Source organism: Phyllopteryx taeniolatus, chromosome 8 (assembly GCF_024500385.1).
Source record: "Phyllopteryx taeniolatus isolate TA_2022b chromosome 8, UOR_Ptae_1.2, whole genome shotgun sequence".
Classification (NCBI taxonomy): domain Eukaryota; kingdom Metazoa; phylum Chordata; class Actinopteri; order Syngnathiformes; family Syngnathidae; genus Phyllopteryx; species Phyllopteryx taeniolatus.
In genome coordinates, this window is record NC_084509.1 from 19,823,834 (window position 1) to 19,844,838 (window position 21,005).

The 21,005-nt window shown below is 42.1% G+C and overlaps 1 protein-coding gene across 5 annotated transcripts; it reads right to left on the reverse strand.

Moving 5' to 3' along the window:
* Positions 1-857: 857 nt before the first annotated feature.
* On the reverse strand, positions 858-20,774 carry farsb (phenylalanyl-tRNA synthetase subunit beta). Of its 5 annotated transcripts, XM_061783211.1 has the most exons (18): positions 20,619-20,774; positions 20,031-20,086; positions 19,035-19,189; positions 18,851-18,923; positions 18,648-18,763; positions 17,811-17,961; positions 17,612-17,720; positions 15,842-15,912; positions 15,701-15,762; positions 14,926-14,977; positions 14,774-14,835; positions 14,417-14,624; positions 14,242-14,322; positions 14,066-14,158; positions 13,742-13,859; positions 13,148-13,300; positions 2,366-2,513; positions 858-2,046 (listed from the first exon to the last, which is right to left on the reverse strand). In XM_061783211.1, exons 1-18 carry the CDS (start codon positions 20,737-20,739, stop codon positions 1,287-1,289), a joined length of 2,589 nt encoding a protein of 862 aa, XP_061639195.1. In that variant the 5' UTR covers positions 20,740-20,774; the 3' UTR covers positions 858-1,286. The 5 variants fall into 5 exon arrangements, with proteins under 5 accessions (XP_061639195.1, XP_061639196.1, XP_061639197.1 ...); XM_061783212.1 differs by lacking the exon at positions 14,066-14,158; XM_061783213.1 differs by lacking the exons at positions 14,066-14,158; positions 14,242-14,322.
* Positions 20,775-21,005: the final 231 nt, after the last annotated feature.

The following is a 21,005-nucleotide window of genomic DNA, read 5'->3' on the forward strand; positions in this document are numbered from 1 at the left end:
ATGGGCTTTTTTGACTCAACCCCCCGCACTAGAAAATACTAGAAAAAGGTGGTTTGACAAAATAAGTTTGACAAATTTGTGCAAAACTCTACGTTTCATGATTTCTTAATTACTATTAAGATACACCACTTACAACATTTTCATTGCAATGCTTTGAACAGCCAGTCACTGTCATGCTTCCAGTAAGAGAATGTCTGGACCTTAGGAATGCATGGATGACTTTAATTCCTATTACAAGTTTTCTGAGGCACCATAGACTACATCCCAAATACTAGAAAAAGTTGGTTTGGTGAAATATGTTCCCTTTAAAAAGCTGCATTTTCCCTAAAACAGGACAATTACCACCAACTCTGAAGTAACTTCAAAGTATAGCATTGCTTGAGGTAGTACTTTCAGCAATGTTTTTTAAGTGCGTTGTGGCATGACATTGAGTGCATTTCTATGGGAGTTGGCGTGTGGATGTTAAAGTTAGAAAAATGTGTGCAAAACTGTCGTCTCATGATTTCTTAATTATAATTAAGATACACCAATTATGACATTTTCATTGCAATGCTTTGAACAGCCAGTCACTGTCATGCTTCCAATAAGAGAACCCCACCCAAAATCGCATTAAACTGTAACAGTGACTTGTTTCAGAGGGAATTTTACCACATTATCCTGCAAGTTTCAACGTCATCAGCTATTTTGCCAATACCCATTTGAATAGTTCATTTTGAAGGAATGCTGGTGTACCTGTCACACTTAATTTGCAAGACTGCTGCACAGCACGCTTTCCTAGGTTAACTTCGCACGGAAGGAGGGGGGAAAAACCCCTAGCGTCAGAGCACAGGTATAACAAACAAACTTACTTCAAAGCGTTCAAAGTTGAGAGCTTTATTGGCTTGTTTGCAAACAAGTAAGGGTGTGTTGACGCTTGCAATTTAGGTGTCTAGTATGGACCAAAACGGAAAAAATAGTAAAATGCATTTTGCCTCACACATTTGGCCCTGGTTCACTTAGTGTTGGTGTTATTTTACCAGCTGATTTGGCATGACGAGTTAAAATCATTAAAAAAAAAAAAAAAGCATTACATGGTGAACTGATCTGAACCACACCAGCGGACTAAGATTGCTCAGAGGAGGGTTAGCCCATAAGCGTTCGCACACAACAAATCAAACTGTACAAGTGTCTGTTTTAATTGAAAGAAATTAGTCTCGTATGAACACACCCTGAGCAGCAGGTTCTTCTGCATGGTTGATCCTTGTTTTGTCAGTGTGAAGACAGGGGTAGCCAAGCGTGCCTATCAGTCAAATCTTGTTAAAGGCAGCCACGTCCACAGACTGAACATATTCCTCGAAGGCGGTGATAGCTTCCTCGAGTATATCAGTGCCCACTTTGTCATCCTCCACCACACATGCTATTTGGAGCTTCTTGATTCCGTAACCCACTGGGACCAGCTTGGACTGCCCCCACAACAGCCCGTCCATGCCAACACTGCGGACGCACGCCTCCATCTTGGTCATGTCCGTCTCGTCATCCCAGGGCTTGACGTCAAGAAGAATGGAAGATTTGGCGATGACTGCTGGTTTCTTGGATTTCTTGGTTGCGTACTCGGCGAGTCGCTGCGCTTTGATTTTTGCTGCCTCCGCGCTGTCACCCTCATTTCCTGACCCAAACAGGTCTATGTCTTCGTCACTGTCAGTAGAGGTGGGAGGAGTATCTGGCAGCACAAACTGCTTGTTGACGACAGGGAGGTCAGCTCTTTCCCCATGGAAGGATTTGATGTGGGTGTACCAGCGCAGGAGATGGCACAAAGTTGGTGAGGGAGCAGTGGCGATGGCATCAAAGATGGCCGTGTCAGCCTGAGAGGCAACAAAGCCTTCGACGTAGCTTTTGTCTACCAGGAAATCATTGAGGGAATTGAGAGCCTCGGGTGTGCTCAAATCTCCAAACACTGTTTTTGAGGAGGCGGTAGCGTGTGTGGATTTTACTTCAGTGGGGAACTTGTGTATGACAACTTCCTGCATGGGAACCTCATGAGTGAGGCGGGTTTCAGCTGTGTGGCCACTAGAAAAACCAAAGGCAACAAAACAGGATGAGCTTAGAATAGAGGCACATACAACCCATGAAAAAGAGCACACATGCAAGTTAGTTGACAGGCGCACACAGTCACAAAGTCACTTCCATTCACCCAAGTCAATGAAAGTGGAAGTAAACAGGCTCACTGGTAGTGTTAATATATAAAACAAAATGGCTCAATACTCTGCTGCTGGTTCTTTTATTGTTCTCATTAATTGGCATACTTCCAATTCCAAACATCTTTTCTACTAGTAATTAATTGCATTGCCTAATGTGGTTTCTTAAGAGCAGAAGAAGAGGAATTCACAGAAAAGGCTCGATGTCCATCTCAAGGGCAGAGCAGGGCATCGTCAGTTCGAAGCTGTTAATGACATGTGGATGGAGGACCCCGAGATGTCCAACGCTTTTTCCATGGAAAAAGATCTCTGCACAGCGGCCCGGGAAAAAGGTAGAATCTGAAAAAGACAAAGATTGACTACTGAGGAGAAATAATTGATGAAAAGGGTCAGTTTTGCCTTGATTTCAAGGTTTGAAACTACAGTGAACTGCTGTTTATGGCAGATGATAGTGTATGTTCTGCGATAGACCGGAGTTACTGTTTTATTGAGTTTTAGCCCTCCCACATGCTTTTAACTTATTAAAGCATATAAAAACAAACAAACAAAATAATCATAACATGCATAGAAAATACATATTGTAATGTTCGCGTTCATACACATCAGCAAGTCGGTGTGTGTTCAGCTGAAAAGTGCACCAACAACTGTGTATCTCCTTTTCACACATTTTGTCTAAAACTCTCTGTGCCCGTTCCCTCTCTTGCTCGCACTTCTCCAAATAAGAGGGAAAGCATACTTTGGTTCAAGTTCTTTGTCACTCCCAGTTGAGGTTGGCTATAAAAGTAATTCATAAAACAAGAGAATGCAACATTGTCTATTTAAACCGCAAAATTATGAACCAAGTTGCTCTACTCTGTGGGAACAAAAGTGCGGCTTAAAGGAAGCTTCTCTGACTCTTGTTCTTAATTACGCTGCATCTCTTCCAGTAGACGACAAGTGTCGCCCGGCATGTAGCGGCACAATGTGGTACTACACTGAAGGTGTGCAAATCAAAACTTTCCTGTAAACTGTAGTATAAACCCCCGTAAATACCAATCACTTAAAAATCTGCGAGGTATTCGCCACGAAAGATGAACCACGATATAGTGGGCTTCTCTGTCTTGTTATTAGGTGGGTAAATGTTTCATTTGTAAAGCATTTTCTGCCTTCAAGGTTTGCACTTTTTTTTTTCTTTTTCTACAGTATTTTCTAATTCACCAATTCAAACGATGAAAACCGAAAACGAGGAAACCAAGGCCAAAACACAGACATTTTGCCAATTTATAGTAAAATTGCAGTTATGGCTATGACTCTGGATGAACCTAGGGCTGGGTAATATGGCACAAAAAATGATCATGATATATTTTTGCCCATTTTCAAACAGAAAACTGACTTTCAATTCCCTCCAAAGATTTTCTATGGGGTTGAGATCTGGAGACTGGCTAGGCCACTCCAGGACCTTGAAATGCTTCTTACGAAGCCGCTCCTTTGTTGCCTGGGCAGTGTATTTGGGCTCACTGTCATGCTGAAAGACTCAGCCACGTTTCATCTTCAATGCCCTTGCTGATGGAAGGAGGCTTTCACTCAAAATCTCACGATACATGGCCCTATTCATTCTTTCCTTTACACGGATCAGTCGTCCTGGTCCCTTTGCAGAAAAACAGCCCCAAAGCATGATGTTTCCACCCCCATGCTTCACAGTAGATATGGTGTTCTTTGGATGCAACTCAGCATTCTTTCTCCTCCAAACACAACAAGTTGAGTTTTTACCCAAAAGTTCTATTTTGGTTTCAATTGACCATATGACATTCTCCCAATCCTCTTCTGGATCAACCAAATGCTCTCTAGCAAACTTCAGACGGGACTGGACATGTACTGGCTAAAGCAGGGGGACACGTTAGGCACTGCAGGATTTGAGGCCCTGGCAGCGTAGTGTGTTACTGATGGTAGCCTTTGTTACTTTGGTCCCAGCTCTCTGCAGGTCATTCACTACGTCCCCCCGTATGGTTCTGGGATTTTTGCTCACCGTTCTTGTGATCAATTTTGACCCTACGGGGTGAGATCTTGCTTGGAGCCCCAGATCGAGGGAGATTATCAGTGGTCTTGTATGGCTTCAATTTTCTAATTGCTCCCACAGTGGATTTCTTCACACCAAGCTGCTTACCTATTGCAGATTCAGTCTCCCAAGCCCAGGTCTACAATTTTGTTTCTGTCTTTGGTCTTGGCCATAGTGGAGTTTGGAGTGTGACAGGTTGTGGGCAGGTGTCTTTTATACTGATGGACGAATTCAAACAGATGCCATTAATACAGGTAACGAGTGAAGGACAGAAGAGCCTTTTAAAGAAGAAGTTACAGGTATGTGAGAGCCAGAAATCTTGTTTGTAGGTGACCAAATACCTATTTTCCACCATAATTTGCTAATCAATTCTTTAAAAATCAGATGTGATTTTCTGGATTTATTTTTTCTCATTTTGTCTCTCATAGGTGAGGTATGAAAATTACAGGCCTTTCATCTTTTTAGGTGGGAGAACTTGCACAATTGGTGGCTGACTATATACTTTTTTTTCTCTACACTGTAGCTGTACCTAAATTTGATTATTTTATATTTATGGCCTAAAAGTGTTATTATACAAATACTGTAATTATGACTTTACTAAATGACTTTACTTTGTTAAATGTAGGTTACTGATGGACTATAGCACATTCCAGCTTACTTCCGATTTCTGGTTAGGTCATCGCTGTACAACAGGAATTCCGTTGTAAACGGAACCTTACAAGTATTTGCGGCCAGCACTCCATTATTTTAATGACCATTCATACGGCAGACATTCTGACACCATTTCTTGTTGCAATGCTTTTGCTCCTGTAGTACACTTTGTTTCCAACTTATTTTGGGGGGAAATGCAACATGTATTTTCATGAATTGTAATTCTTATAAAACTAAAACATGCTGAGGGGGATCTGTGTTGTGGACATTCTCAGTGAGTCAGTCTATTTTGTGATAAAGATGCAAAGTCAGTCACAGTGTCTGTGGTGGTGCCCTACTGTTTCTCGTTACCTTGATTTTCCCTCATCGGTCAATCATTTTCCCACATTAGCTTTCGCTGCTCAGTTCTCCACTAACCTATTTGAAACTGAAGCAAACCCTTTAAGTCAAGAGATCTGAGCGCAGGGGAATCACTTCCAGACATTTGACAATTAGAGCAGCAGAGATTTGGCAGGCTGGGTAGTACAGTAGATGTCTTTTGTTCAATATCACTGAGCAGCAAGCTACAAAAACAAAAAAAAGTCACAGACCATTACTCTACAGCAAATACCTCTGAGGCCATTGAACCAGAATTGGATTTCATACCTTGTCACTTTCACAAAGATGTCTTTTTGTGATTCAAATCTGAGGGTACAATTTCTATTGGTGCCAATGTCATCTTCCATTAACAGACCAACAATTGGCCCAACTAGCTTTAAAAATAGTGCTGAGCAGACAGATTTGTGATGGATTTCACAAGATATGGGAGTTGCTATGACAACATCCCCACGTACAGAGACATGGCATTCTACAATGGTGCCCTATTCCGCTAATGGGTTTCCAGAGCCCCCTAGTTATATTAAAAGAGATGCTGTTCCTGTATCAAAATGGTTGCATTTATTCATACGCTGAGCAGAATGCAATGGAAGTAGCTCTGCAATATCTTCAATAGCCAATCAGTAAAAAAAATAAATAAAAAAATCGAACCAGGCTAACTTCCACCCACTCTCCTACAGGCTGTGCTCGCAGTTGCAAGAGGACGACTTAATCGGAGGCTGACATTGCAGACAGTTGAGACAACTGTCCAAAGAAAGACAAGACAATCAGTTGAAAATAAAATATTGACAGAAATTCTTCATAAGCATACAAATATGAAAAGCTAAGATCGCACGAGAATGAGACCCTTGCAAAGATACATTTTCGGAAAGTACAGCTGACGCTAATATGGCTCTATTTACACCGCAGGGCCAAGTGCTGAATATCGATTTATAATGCCTATTAACTGTACGTCATTCCATGTGACACGATCCGATATGATTGCTTACACTGTCATGAACGAACCTGAATATGCAGACCAAAACTTCACACAACTCCACAAGCATTAACAAGTAAACAATAATACATACATTTAGTTGGCCACGATTGACCCTATTGATTAGAAAGAGGGTAACCTCAGAACTGGCGCCATCTGCAATAATTTTGCATAATTAAAAAAAAAAAAAACGAGAAGCGATGTCGTCACCATTGTAACGAGTGTATCCGGTCGCATTAGATTTGACAAGATAAAGCCTAGTGATCGTAAAAGACGGATGCGTTATATCGGAATACAAGAATTTATTGCAGTAATCTAACATAGTGCAATCGTTAAAGACCTAATTTGTCGTCGTGTGATCCAGCCATTACGTGTTGTCTGTCTCAGACGTGTTGTCTGTCCCACACCGCCACCATGTTTTAAAAAAAAAAAAAAAACTATTGGTTGACAGATATTTACAGTACTACGTCAAAAGACACACGACAAGGCTAAAAATAAACTAGCTTTTGGATTCAAATATACTGTACACTACAGCAGCGCGGAGTAAATGTCTTTTGCGGAGCCGATCAATGACGTCGTTGATTGGATCGGCGAATTATGACAAAGCCGATCAGCATAAAATTGAGGAAGTACTGGAGAGTGCTCCCGCTGGGGACTAGATCGTTCGGCTGGGGGACTTCAATACTCACGTGGGCAATGACAGTGAGACCTGCAAGGGCGTAATTGGGAGGAACGGCCCCCACGATCAGAACCTTAGTGGTGTTCTGTTATTGGACTTCTGTGTTCATCACGGATTGTCTATAACGAACACCATGTTCAAGCATAAGGGTGTCCACATCTGCACCAGGACACCCTAGGTCGCAGTTAGATGATCGACTTTGTGGTCGTGTCATCGGACTTGCGGTCGAATGTCTTGGACACTCGGGTGAAGAGAGGGGCGGAGCTGTCAACTGATCACCACCTGGTGGTGAGTTGGCTCCAAGGTTGGGGGAAGATGCCGGTCCGACCTGGCAGGCCCAAAGTATTTTGAGGATCTGCTGGGAACGTCTGGCAGAATCCCGTCAGAAGGAGTTTCAACTCCCACCTCTGGCAGAACTTCACCCACATCCTGGGAGAGGCGGGCGACATTGAGTCCGAGTGGACCATGTTCCGCACCTCTATTGCTGAGGCGGCCGACCACAGCTGTGGCCGTAAGGCGGTTGGTGCCTGTCGTGGCGGCAATCCCTGAACCTGTTGGTGGACACCAGCGATGAGGGATGAGTCAAGCTGAAGAAGGAGTCCTATAGGGCCTTTTTGGCCTGTGGGACTCCTGAGGCAGCTGATGGGTACCGGCTGGCCAAGCGGAATACAGCTTTGGTGGTCGTTGAGGCAAAAACTCAGGCATGGGAGGAGATTGGTGAGGCCATGGTGAACGACTTCGGATGGCTTTGAGGAAATTCTGGTCCGCCATCCGGCGGGGGGAAGCAGTGTACCATAAACAATGTGTATAGTGGGGATGGAGCCCTACTAACCTAGACTCGGGACGTTGTGACTCGATAGAGAGAATACTTCGAAGACCTCGATTCCACCGACGCGCCTTCTCATGAGGGGTGTCTCATGAAGTTTGGGGTCTCTGAGGCAGGCTCTCCTACCTTTGGGATTGAGGTCACCAAGGTGGTAAAAGCTGCTCAGTGACAAGGACCCAGGGGTGGATGAGATTCGCCCAGAGTTCCTAAAGGCTCTGGATGTTGTGGGGCTGTCCTGGTTGACACACCTCTGCAACATCGCATGGACATCAGGGACAGTGCCTTTGGATTGGCAGAATGGGGTGGTGATCCCCCTTTTTAAGAAAGGGGACCGGAGGGTGTGTTCCAACTACAGGGGGAAATCACACTCCTCAGCCTCCTTGGTAAGGTCTATTCAGGGGTGCTGGACATGGGGGCCCATTGGGAAGTCGAATCTAAGATTCAGGAGCAGCAGTGTGGTTTTCGTCCTGGCCATGGAAAAAGTGGACCAGCTCTACACCCTTGGCAGAGTCCGGGAGATGTGGACTTGGCGTTCGACCGTGTCTCTCGGGGAGTCCTGTGAGGGGTGCTTCTGGGGTATGGGGTACTCAACCCCCTGATACGGGCTGTCCGGTCCCTGTACGACCAGTGTCAAGAGTTTGGTCCGACAAGGCTGCCCTTTGTCACCGATTCAGTTTATAACTTTGATGGACAGAACTTCTAGGCGCAGCAGTGATGTAGAGGGGGTTCGGTTTGGTGGCCTCAGTGTTGCTTTTTGTATATGATGTGGTTTTGTTGGCTTGATCAAACCGTGATCAACTCTCACTGGAGTAGTTTACAGCAGAGTGTGAAGCGGCTTGGTTGAAAAATCGGCACCTCCAAATCGGAGACCATGGTCCTTAGTGGGAAAAGGTTGGAGTACCCTCTCCAGGTCTGGGATGATATCCTTCCAAAAGTGGAGGAGTTAAAGCATCTTGGAGTCTTCTTCAGGAGGGAGGGAAGAATGGAACGGGAGATCGACAGGCAGATCGGTGCAGCGTCTGCAGTAATGGGGACTTTATATTTGTCCGTTGTGGTGAAGAAGGAGCTCAGCCGAAAGGTGAAGCTCTCAATTTACGAATTGATCTGCGTTCCTACCCTCACCTATGGTCACGAGCTGTAGGTCGTGACCGAAAGAACAAGATCCTGGATACAAGCGGCCGAAATGATTCTCTTCCTTAGAGATAAGGGAGAAGCTCAGAGTCAAGCCGCTACTCCTCCACATTGAGCGGAGCTAGATGAAGTGGTTCGGGCATATGATTAGGATGCCTTCTGGACGCCTCCCTGTAGCGGTGTTCCGGGCATGTCCCATCGGGAGGAGACCCCGGAGGCGAGCCAGGACACAATGGAGAGACTATGTTTCCCGGCTGGCCAGGGAATGCCTTGGGACCCCCCCTGAAGAGCTGGATGAAGTGGCTGGGAAGTCTGGGCATCCCTGCTAAAGCTACTGCCAGCGCAACCAGACATTGGATAAGCGCAAGAAAAATGGATGGATGGATGAACATTCTCTAAAAAAAACAGAATATTGGAAGTTTTCATCTACTTCTACTTTTTCAAGACCGTCACAATAAGGAGAGACCTACAGTAAGTAATCACTTATAAGGCAGCATACAGTAGTTGTTAGCCTCACAGCAAGACAGTTTCCAAGTTCAAATCTGCGTCAGCCACCTCGAAACAATGTCGATTCTACATGTTCTCCTGGGACCTGCGTGGGTATTCCCATTTCATATTAACCCCAATTTGTACCCGAGTCGGAACACACCATAGTGTATCACTAAAAAACACTCAAACATGGTCATAATTACAGTAAATAGTTATTTGAAATGTAAAAAAGAGAGTGTGTGTGTATATAAATGGTACATGCACACAAATTAAACTGTGTGTGAGACTTTTGGCTTGATTACAATTCATAAAACCAGTTCATATCTTTAAATTCTCTTCCATTATGTTTTGTGACTAACAATATACTGCTACTTCACTTTTCTTTTCTTTTTTTTTCAAAAAAGGTTTTTTTTGGGGACTGGAACAGATTAACTGCATTTCCATTTATTCTAATTGGGAAACATGTTTCGAGATAAGAGCATGTTCACTGAACGAAATAAGCTTGTCTCTCAAGGCACCACTGTACTAATGTTGCACAAGGTGATGAAGTCAAAGAGGATCTTGGACACTGCGATGGACTGTAAGCATATGTAGGTGGGTCATGTCTGTGTTGCTGCTTGCCACTGCAGTAGGTGACGTGACGCCTGTAGTTTCTCCCACACTGCAGGATTGACTATTCTCGATAGCACCTTCCGCTTCACTGACAGCAACTCTTCTGGTTTGTTTTTTTCACCTCGTGCATGCTGCTCTTCCTCGAATTCCATCTGCCTTTCCCTCTGCTCACTTCGATACCTGAGCCCAATTGATTTTCTGTGCGGATATCCTACAGTGCGCCCTTGGAGCATACTTGTCAAGGGGAGCAGCGATAAATGACAAGTGGGTGGGAGAGATTGTGTGTGGAAACAAGGACTAGCAGAGGCAGGCCGAAACTGAAAGTATGTGTCGATAAGAACCAAAATCCACTATATTGCCAAAAGTATTCGCTCACTTTAACCGCTTTAAATCTAAAAAGGCTTTCGACAAGCTTCAGGAGTGTGCGTAGAGAATTTCTGACCACTCTGCAAGAAGCACATTTTTTAGGTCACACAGTGATGTTGGACGAGAAGGCCTGACTCTCAGTCTGCACTATAATTCATCCCACAGGTCTTCTGTCTGGTTGGTGTCAGGACTTTGTGAAGGCCAGTTATGTTCACACCAAACTCTTGTCATCCATGTGATTATAGACCTTGCTTTGTGCATTAGTGCACAGTCATCGTGGAACAGAAATGGGCCATCCCCAAACTGTTCCCACAAAGTTGGGATCAATTCTCCAAAATCTCTCAGTATGCGGAAACCTTCAGAGTTCCTTTCACTGAAACTAAGGAACCCATATTTTGGACAATTCCATGCTCCCAACTTGGTGGGAACAGTTCTTCCATTTCTAACATGGCTGTGCACCAGTGCACCAAGCAAGGTCCATAAAGACATGAATGAGAGAGTTTGGTGTGTACGAACTTGACTGGCCTGCACAGAGACCTGACGTGGGTTGAATTAGAGCAGAGAGTGAGAGCCAGACCTTCTCGTCCGACATCAGTGTGAGACCTCACAAATATGCTCCTGGAAGAAGAGGCAAAAAATTCCCATAAACACACTCCTAAACCTTTAGGACAGCCTTCCCAGAAGAGCTGCAAATGGTGGACAGACATCATATTGAACCCTATGAATTAGGAATGGGATGTCACTTAAGTTCATACATGAGTCAAGGAAGGTGAGCGAATACTGTTGGCAATATGGTCTATGTTCAGCTGGCGTATGCATGAACTTCAGACCTGCAAGCGGAACATGTCTGAACTCTCACAAGATCAGATCAGTCTTGTCAAGGTGAAGCAAACCTCAGTCGGTCAGCTTACTACTGTAAATCTACAAAAACAGGTTACAAAGCAGGGTTGCTATTTCACAAACTGAATGTGCACAGGAAAGTTAACTGTTTATTGACCATAACCATTAGTGCACACGCTCAGCAAGTAGCTGACTACAGTGAATATATTTCACTGACAGCTGAAGGGCTCATCTCCAGTGCATTCAGTGGACACCCCCACACTATCTAGGGCCGGCCTGATTTTTCAGATTTCAGAGCCTTATTTTACAGGTATGTGCTAAAAAAATTTAATATCAAGGGAAAGTCCATTTATTTCAATAACTGAAACTTTCACATTATATTATTGCACCACAAACAAAGTAAAATATTTCAAGCCTTTATTTGTTTCAATTTTGATGATTATGGCAGAAAGACAAAAAAAAAAAAAAAAGCAATCCAGTATTTCACAAAATTAGAATATCATGACAAAGTTCAATATAGTAGGCTCCCTGTGTCCCAATCTTGACAGCTAATTAACGCAAAACACCTGTAGAGGGTTTTCTCAGCCTTTAAATGGTATCAGTCTGTCTTAGTAGGCATCAAAATAATTGGGACGCTGCTGACTAGACAATTGTGCAGAAAACCATCATTGACACCATCTATAAGGAGAAAAGGTCTCAAAAAGAAATTGCAAAAGAAGCTGGATGCTCACAGAGCGCTCTATCAAAGTGCATAAACAGAGTTAAGAGGAAGGGGAAAAAGTGGTCGGAAAAGGTGCACAAGTGACAGGGATGACCGCAGCCTTGAGAAGATTGTCAAGCAACGGCGATTCAGAAATCTGGGGGAGTTTCATAAGGAGTGGACTCAGGCTGGTGTCAGTGCATCAAGAACCACGACATACAGACGTCTGCATGACATAGGCTACAGCTGTAGAATTCCATTTGTCAAGCCACTCCTGAACCAAAAACAACATCAGAAGCATCTGGGCTGGGCTAAGGAGAAAAAGTACTGGTCTGCTGCCCAGTGGTCCCAAGTCAACAGTCAACACAGCTGTCTACCAGGAAGTTTTAGAACACTTCATGCTTCCCACTCCCGACGAGCTTTTTAGAGACAATGATTTTATTTTCCAGCAGGATTTGGCACCTGCCCACAAAGCCAAAACTACCAATACCTGGTTTAGTAGCCATGGAGTAACAGTACTTGATTGGCCACCAAACCCGCCTGACTTGAACCCCATTGAAAATGTATGGGGTATTGTCAAGAGGAAGATGAGGGAACAGAAACCCCGAAATGCAGATGATCTGAAGGTCAATATCCAAGCAACTTTGGCTACAATAACACCTGAACTGTGCCAAAGGCTAATCACCTTGATGCTGTAATTAATGCAAAAGGAGGCCCAACAAAGTACTGAGGGCACATTATTTTACAGTGGGAATGGAAAGTATTCAGACCCCCTTAAATTTTTCACTCTTTGTTATATTGCAGCCATTTGCTAAAAAGTTGTTTTTTTTCCTCATTAAATGTACACACAGCACCCCATATTGACAGAAAAAAACCAGACGTTTTTGCAGGTTTGTTCAAGAAAAACTGAAATATCACACAGCCATAAGTATTCAGACCCTTTGCTGTGACACTCATATATTTAACTCAGGTGCTGTCCATTTCTTTTGATCATTCTTGAGATGGTTCTACACCTTCATTGGAGTCCAGCTGTGTTTGACTATATTGATTGGACTTGATTAGGAAAGCCACACACCTACATATACATACACACACACATATATATATATATATATATATATATATTTACATACATATATTTACATACATATATATATATTTACATACATATATATATATATATATATATATATATTTACATATATATATATATATATTTACATATATAACCCAACATGCATGTTTTAGAAATGTGGGAGGAAGATGTACAAAACACACTCACACGTTCCTTACCATCTGCAGCCTGGATGTGGTAGCCCTCTCCCCGGGCGGGTTTCACTGAAAGCAGTTGCATGGTACGGTCCAGAAGGCCATGGATCACTTCGAACCCTGGACTCTTGTTGTAGTACACAGCACAAATATGTCGGCTGTTCCTCGCCCCAACATCTGGTTGTTGGGACGATTGCCAATAAGTTAAAGTGTAATTATATTTTGTTACCTAAAAATATACTTTAATTTAATTGTACATTTTCCATTTACTATTTTTCTTAGCTGGCTACATGGAGAAATCTTGCAGTTCTTTTGCCTCATAGTGAGGTGTGAAGTGTCAATTCTCATGGTTCTAAATAAGCCTTTAATTTAATACGTAACTGCAACCTGTAGTTTCATTAGCTTGGAATCAGTACAATGACAAAACTGACTACAATCTCTCTTGTAATATGTCTCTTTACTTTCCAAAACTACTGTATGAATCTACTGAGTTTAGTTATAATTAAAACACAAACAACCTAACTCACAAAAACATAGCAATAAGGCAACTGGTTTTCTGTAACATGGCCAGTTGTTCACCATGACTATGTTAATCACTTCACACATTCAGATGCCTACCTTTGATCTCATCCTTCAGCACGACATCAGATATCTCAAACAGCTTCAGGGGCAGGGGCATCTTCCTGTTTGCTGCAATTGTTTTCAACAGACCTGGCAGCAGGGTGGTACGCGCCACCTAGTGGAGCAATAAAATAGTGTGATTAAGTTGGGTTTTTTTAAACGCTACAATCATTTCAAAAGTAGGAGAGGGCCCTCTTGTGGAGGAAAAACGACCCAACGTCAAAACACACGGCGCTGGCGTCGTTATTTTCAGGTATGGGCTGTTCAAAACTGTGTGTAATCTCTTATAACAGCGAAAGATTTATGTTCACTGTCAATCACCTGGAACTCTGTGGTTTTGGGATTAGAGATGTGAATTGCCCTGGTAGCTGAGATCTTTTTACCAAGCTTCTCCGCTATATCTTCTTGGGAGCACTAGAAGGGAAGTTGAGAGATTGTATTCCTATTTTTCCCCAAATAAGGGCTAACTTGTATTTCTGAATCGTTTTGTGTTTTACCAGAGCAAAGTTGAGGGCTTCTGTGAAACCAGCAGCTGCCAAGTCGTGTCTTAACAGCTCTGTCAGCTTATTCAGTGGAAACTATTACCGTACAGAGAAGAACACAAATATTTGATATAATTGCTATTAGATATGTCCATATTTATTATTGTACACGTATGGTAAACTTGCGCACCTGGTTGGCTATGGTGTAGGTGTGTGGTGTTGTACGGGTGATGTTGTTAAACCCAAATGCCATTGCTGCATCTTCCATGATATCACAGGCATGGATGACATCTGAGCGGGTGGGTGGGATCTCAACCTCTATTTCATCACCAACACCTGTAGCCTGAGAGCGCAGGCACATCCGAGTTAGCAGCTGGGCAATCTTCTCTGTCGACTCGCTTTCAAGAAAAAGCAAAACACATACACAAGTCACCTTTCAGAAAAGAGGTTCTCATTTTTCAAGCAAACATGATGAAATGTTGAGTTAGGAAATAGATAGGGGAAACAAAAAAAATTATTGTTGAGAGCCTGCCTGTGAATGTCTTACTTGATGCCAACTTTTTGATTTACAAACTTGCTAGACAGCTTCTCCTTCCTGTAAGCCAGTTCCTAAAACATACAGCAAACAACAAGTGCAGGACATTTAGAGGGTGCTGCGGGTAACGTGTGCATGGATGATAACTGCAATGAGTGCAATACTGGATATTTGCAGGTCGTGCCATCAGCATTCACCACTTCAGCCTCTTCTACACTGAAAGAGCACAAGGGAGAAATTAAGGACCTGCATTAGTATAAAAACAATTCAACAGATCTGCTATTTAATGAGATTCAAGAGGGTTTCCAAAGTCCGACTTCCACTAAGCAGTACAATTTGGTCATTGGTATTCAGTAACCGCCCACAAAGGGACAGATCCCTGCCGCCAATAGCAAATAATTAACAACACTCCCCCCATTAACAATGATAAAAGTTTAATTGCCACAGTGGAGCACGTTTTGCCCATCTTCCTACCCATCACTTGGTTCACACCAGTTATGCCTCAGATGTACATATGGTGCATTTAATGTACTCTGTATAAACACTACCATTTCAAAGTTTGGGCAGTTTTTTCATTTAATAGCAGAAGAAAGTGTCTCCAAACCTTCGACTGGTAGTGTATTTAGAGACATACGAGACATCTTTAGGAGGTGGCAGTGACCACAGCAGTGATGTCATGTTCAGGACAGTAATGCAAACAGGGAGATTATAAATTAAAGTACAAAGTACATTAAATAGTGGGTTTAGAAGAAGTTAACACTGCTTATAATGAGGTCCAGCTGACAGTTGATGGGGAGCAGCTGCTGTGACGTCACTGAATAGGGTGTCGAGGTTAATGACTGACTGAATCAAGCATTTGCATTTCCAGCTCTATTCATCACATTCCACCAATAAATATTAAGTTTCCATTTCCTAAGAGATGATAAACTTGTAACATACGTGAAAGGCTCTGAACAATACTCGCTGAACATTGTCACCATCATGTCCAACACAATTTTTGCCTGGAGACGAAGAGACACATTTTAGTTGGTGTCAGAAAGCTGCATGAACAACAGAATTTCCCTGGGGACTCAGTTATACCTTGGTCAGGTCTGTGGCTGTGCACTCAACAAAGACATTCTTTGTCTTCAGGGTAATTTTTGAGTGATCCCCTGCAAAAACAAATGGAAAACTACAATTTAAAGCTGAACAAACAAATGCAATGAAAACTTTTTTTGTCACATTGTTTTTCCCTCACAAGCAAGAAAAAAATAATTGTTATACAGATGTTTTTTCATATTGGTAACACCTCTAGTTGTAGATGTACTCTATACAGGCAAAAACCATATCAGAATCTGAGTGTAGACAATCGGCATTATTCATTGTTTGAGTAACCAAGGTAAGAGGGCATGCCTGAGCAACAAAACAACTGTTAGTCACATGTTCAAATACTTTTTAGTCACATTAAAATTGGGGCAGGGGGTAAAATCCCTGGAAACAAAAGGTCAAATGTTAATCTAATTTCTCAGATTTAACTCTTAGGGCTCCATTTTCCTGACTAGCACAAACCCGGTGTGGCGCGTGGCATCACTGCGATGGGGCGGGTTAGACCGAGTTGTATTTTTGCAGACACACGCAGCGGTGTATTTAACCAAAGGGTCTGTCTGCACCCGTGGGCGGAAACATTGCCGACTTTATTCGCCGCCAATCAAAGTGCTTAATTCTTTCATTTCCTTTAAGTCGGACGGTCTCGCATGCACGGAGAGAGTGATCCGTGTTTGAGCATTGTCACTAGGCCGGTGTGGCAAAAGACAGCATCATGAATTTCAGCATGAGCTGGTTGTAACCGCTGGCCACTTAAATACGTCTGCAGACCTCTTGATCCATCACCATCCATGCACGATCGTTGGACTTCCGACGATCGTACCATTATGTCACTCCACCAAGCATGGCACACCCTTGCTACGCTTACATCGCCCACCTTGGCGCAGACGGATTTGCCCACACGCAGCGAGTCTTGCAGGAAAATGAAGCTGCATCACTGAAAATAAAGCCCTCAGTCACCCAAAAAGTCACATGCTCTGGGCTGAATCCAAAGGTTCAGCCCAGAGCTGACCCCCCCCACCCCCTCCCCCCCAAACACTCCTCAGCTTGGCGCAGACCAGTCTGCCAAATAAGCCAACATGCGCAGCGAGACATGCGTACCATTTGCTCACGTTGCGCAGTCTATGAATATAGAGCCCTTGACGTCAAACCCAAAACTTTTCAGGCTACAGCAAAAACAGTTGCTCATTGTTCCAATAGTACATGCAAATTTTAATGTTCTCAAGTTTTAAAGTGGGCATACTCATAACAGCTGCATCAGTGTAATAAATATCTATTATGAGCAGATATTTAGGAGTCATATCGTAATGAAGTATAGCAAGGTTAAAACAATGGTTCCACGAAGCTCACAATTATCATGAAGACAATCCATTTATTTTTAAATGAGCACAATCCATATTTAAATTCTGAATTTAACAACACACTTTGAGCATTGTGTCTTTGCTCATCTGAAATACAAAGTGAATGGGCAAGGTGTGTTCTAGTAATAGTTACAGGTGTCATGCCAAAGGACATGCAGGAAAACCCAGTTATGCAAAAAAGTAAAAATCACAGCAGAGATGCAGGATTTTAATGGGACTGCGACTTTTTGTTTGTTTGTTTGTCTGTTTTTTTAATCAAAGATCAAAACTTCACATTTTACAGGATGGCATATTTTCCATGTTAGCATAAATACTTGATATCAAAATATGATAGACCTTGGTCCCAATGGGTTTATATTTTGTAGTTAAATGTTTGATTGATTGCTTGATTGATTGATTGACTCACCATTGATGATGGGAGGCATTGACAAGACAATACCATTGCTGTCATAAATAATGGGGTACACAGGCTTGTCTTCAATAATATGAAGGTAATGTCTCAGGTGGCTGTCGGTCTAAGTCAAGAGAGAAGAAAAAGCAAGTCAACAAAGCAAGGGGGGAAAAAAAACAAAACAAAACAAAAGCTACTCAAGCAGCTAGTTAACCTTGTAGATGCTCATTAGTTGGGTGGCATTGTATTCTTTGGCCTGGTTGAGGGGCCTGAAGCTGATGTCTCCGGGTGGTTTAGCGGTGTACGTGAAAGGACCTGAGATAGTGTTCAGGTCATGAGTCCCGATCGCCACCAGGCTCCTTTTTCTGCACAAGGATTGTTATAAAGGTTCACTTGTGGAATGACTGACCAATTAATGAAGACATTCAAAACATAAGTCTAATTTGTAATGCATTATTTTGTATTATGGGGTAGTGTTGTCAAGATATCAAAATTCTGACTTTGATATGACGCAATAAAGTATATCGTTCCCATATTAAAACGATGCCAATGCAAAAACCTAAAGCATTGCAGTGGAATCAAAGATGACAAAACATGGAATTTAAAATTTTTGTATTAATTCAAAAGAATATTGAGTAATGGATGATATTAAAGATTACATATTCCCTCTTGAGAAAAAAAAAATAAAGATTGACACAGTAGTGCCACTATTTTAACATTTTTAAACAAAAACACAATTATTCTCGCAGCTGATAACATTTGTAGCTTTGTTTAAAAAATAAAAATTGATCACAGAAAAAGGATTGTTGTCACATAAGACATGTGAAAAGCAGCACACGTTTCTCTTTTTTCCTGACTTATTGTTTGGACTATTTATTGCCCCAGTAGAAACATAGACAATGTGCCCAGTCGAGCACAGACGTGTACTGCGCATTTGTGTTAATTCTCTAATTTACCACCCTCTATTGCTGCAGTTATAGGAGTGACAAGTTGCCTGAAAGTCATTTTAAAAATAATAATAAGTGCTGTACAGTGTAACAGCCCACCTCACCTGCAGATGTTCTGATGGAGTTTCTCCTGCAGCTCAATGAAGCTATCATAGCGCTCCTGTGTAAATGTGATGTTCCTCAAAACTGCTGCCACAGCATAGGGACGCACTACCGCTGTCTGCACATGACAATGACATGCAACATAGCACCCCATGAAATATTTTGAATCACTGTTTGTATAAAAATGATGGCAATTTCAACACACCTCCTTGGTGATAACTAGCTTCTGAGGATCCCCACTGATGGGGCTGACGCGTCTGTACCGAGGTGCCTCCAACCTGAAAAACAAATATCTGTATGTCGTGTGTACACCGAAAACTAACTTTTGACTGAGAAATGGAAAATAGAAAGTGTGCCTAATATGATACTTGTACTAGAATAAGTCTTACTTATTTTTGAAGACCTGCAGTCCACGGACCAAACCTTCCAAACAAAGAAGGTCATAGCGGTTTGCTGGTACATCGATCTTGTAAAGGACGACGTCTGATGCTCCTGTTGCCTTTATATCACCTTGCTCACGACTAATTATCTCCTTCTCTGAGGTCTGCATTAGGATCAGTAACACACATTTTAACCACTTTTAAGGCACTTTTTAAGCTGCACTTGTGGTAAAAGACATGTTTGCTCTTGACTAGGTATGTTACTAAAATTTCCAAAATACCTTTATATCAAAATATAGGATATCATTGGATAGAGGAGTGTTGGATGAAAAACATGAGCCCTAATTTGTAAGAATCGGAAAAGGACTTTACATCGAAAATTTCCAAAATCAATTTAAATCATTAGGAAACTTTTGACAGAAACATTGACTCTTTGGTAGACAATTGCACAGATGTTAGTCTTATAAGTTGAAAATGAGATGTTTAAGCAGGCCATTTTCAGATTTTTCCAATGGCGTCGGCTCGAACCATCTAATTTTACGGGTCAAACTGAGAGCAACCGCATCGCCGTAATTACATCAAAGAAAACAAGAATAATAAGAGTGAATCGAGGATATGTAGGTTGCGATCATGGACGAATCCTATGTAGGTGTGATTTTACGACACCAAAATCGAGGAGCATTTTCTTCTTTGGCAGAACCAAAGAAGATCTCATCTGAATCGAAAAAGGTTTATGCGCAACGATCATACATACATACCCATCTAACAAATAACTACTCAGTTACTTTTTTATGTTTGTCAATGATTTGTGACAAATGATTTAAAGCAAATTATTGAATCAAAAAGTTTATCATGCAAGTATTTTCAAAAACATTTAATGTGTGGGTATCTGGGACATAGTTATTGTCATTCTTTGTGGTGATAAGGAGATACCACAGAAAAAAGTGTAGCCTATTCAGTCAACACACATCATAGAAATGAAAGTGGGTGCAATCAACTACTTACAATTTCATCCAGCTCCAGTCCAAATTCAAAACACAGTTCGTCAAACTCTTCATCAGCTAAAAGAGGAAACCAGGCATTGTTCAGACCGGGGTTATTAATTTATTATTTTCAGAGTGAACATAAATGGAAAAAAAAAAAAGTTCAATATGGTATAACATATACCTCATTCCGATGCTTAAATGCTTAAGAAAATTCAGGACTTTTCAGGGTTTCAATTTAAAAAGTATTTTGTAAACAAGACATTAAATAACTGTTTAATGGGTCTTTCGCCCTTTCATCTGTGATGCAGCCTGGCTCATGACGTGAAGAGGATGACGCAATGACGTTGACATTCAATGGAGACGTGTCGACAAAGTAATCAAACGACTTTGTTGTCAAATAACCGGGACGCTTTGGTTTGGAAGGTAAGGTTCATGTAACATATTATTGGAACGTTAATTAGTTAATTTGAAACAGATTAACCTAATTCAGTTAGCTAGACAGCCGGGCTAGAGCTCAGTGTATTCGTTCTAATGTGTGGGATAGCGGAAAACATGGAAAACGACAGATTGTTGTCCTTCGCTTAAGTAAGACATGAGCGTTACTTACTATACGTTCTTCCCAACGCTTTAAAGAGAAGATCCCTTTTTACCCCGACAGTCGGCATGTTTTCTGCCAAGCTTCCGATCCTCAACCAGTGCCGCGGCGAAAAGGACCCAAGCAGACACATTTAGCTGCCTGTAGAGGTGCCTGATTGCACACTTGTACGCCTTTGTTTTAATCTGATTGCACACTCGCACGCGTTTGTTTTAATTGAACCAGTAGTTCATGTTGGACGAGAGTGAAAAGTGGAAACCACCCAATCAAAACCAAACAGCCATTTATTTGTTCATTCTCCTGGATTGGCATTATCTCTAAAGGTCCAATGATTCAGAACTATTGGTAAAGTGACAAAAAGGTAAAAGTGGGTGGGAAATGTCAACATCTGTTGTCTTG

Excerpts from the sequence above, each read along its gene's own strand:
- farsb (XM_061783211.1), bottom strand. The coding sequence starts at position 20,739 with ATGTGTCTGCTTGGGTCCTTTTCGCCGCGGCACTGGTTGAGGATCGGA. Across the intron at positions 18,764-18,850 it reads AGCTAGTTATCACCAAGGAG|ACAGCGGTAGTGCGTCCCTA; the intron begins GTGTGTTGAAAT and ends TGTCATGTGCAG. Across the intron at positions 17,962-18,647 it reads CTCCATCAGAACATCTGCAG|AAAAAGGAGCCTGGTGGCGA; the intron begins GTGAGGTGGGCT and ends ATCCTTGTGCAG.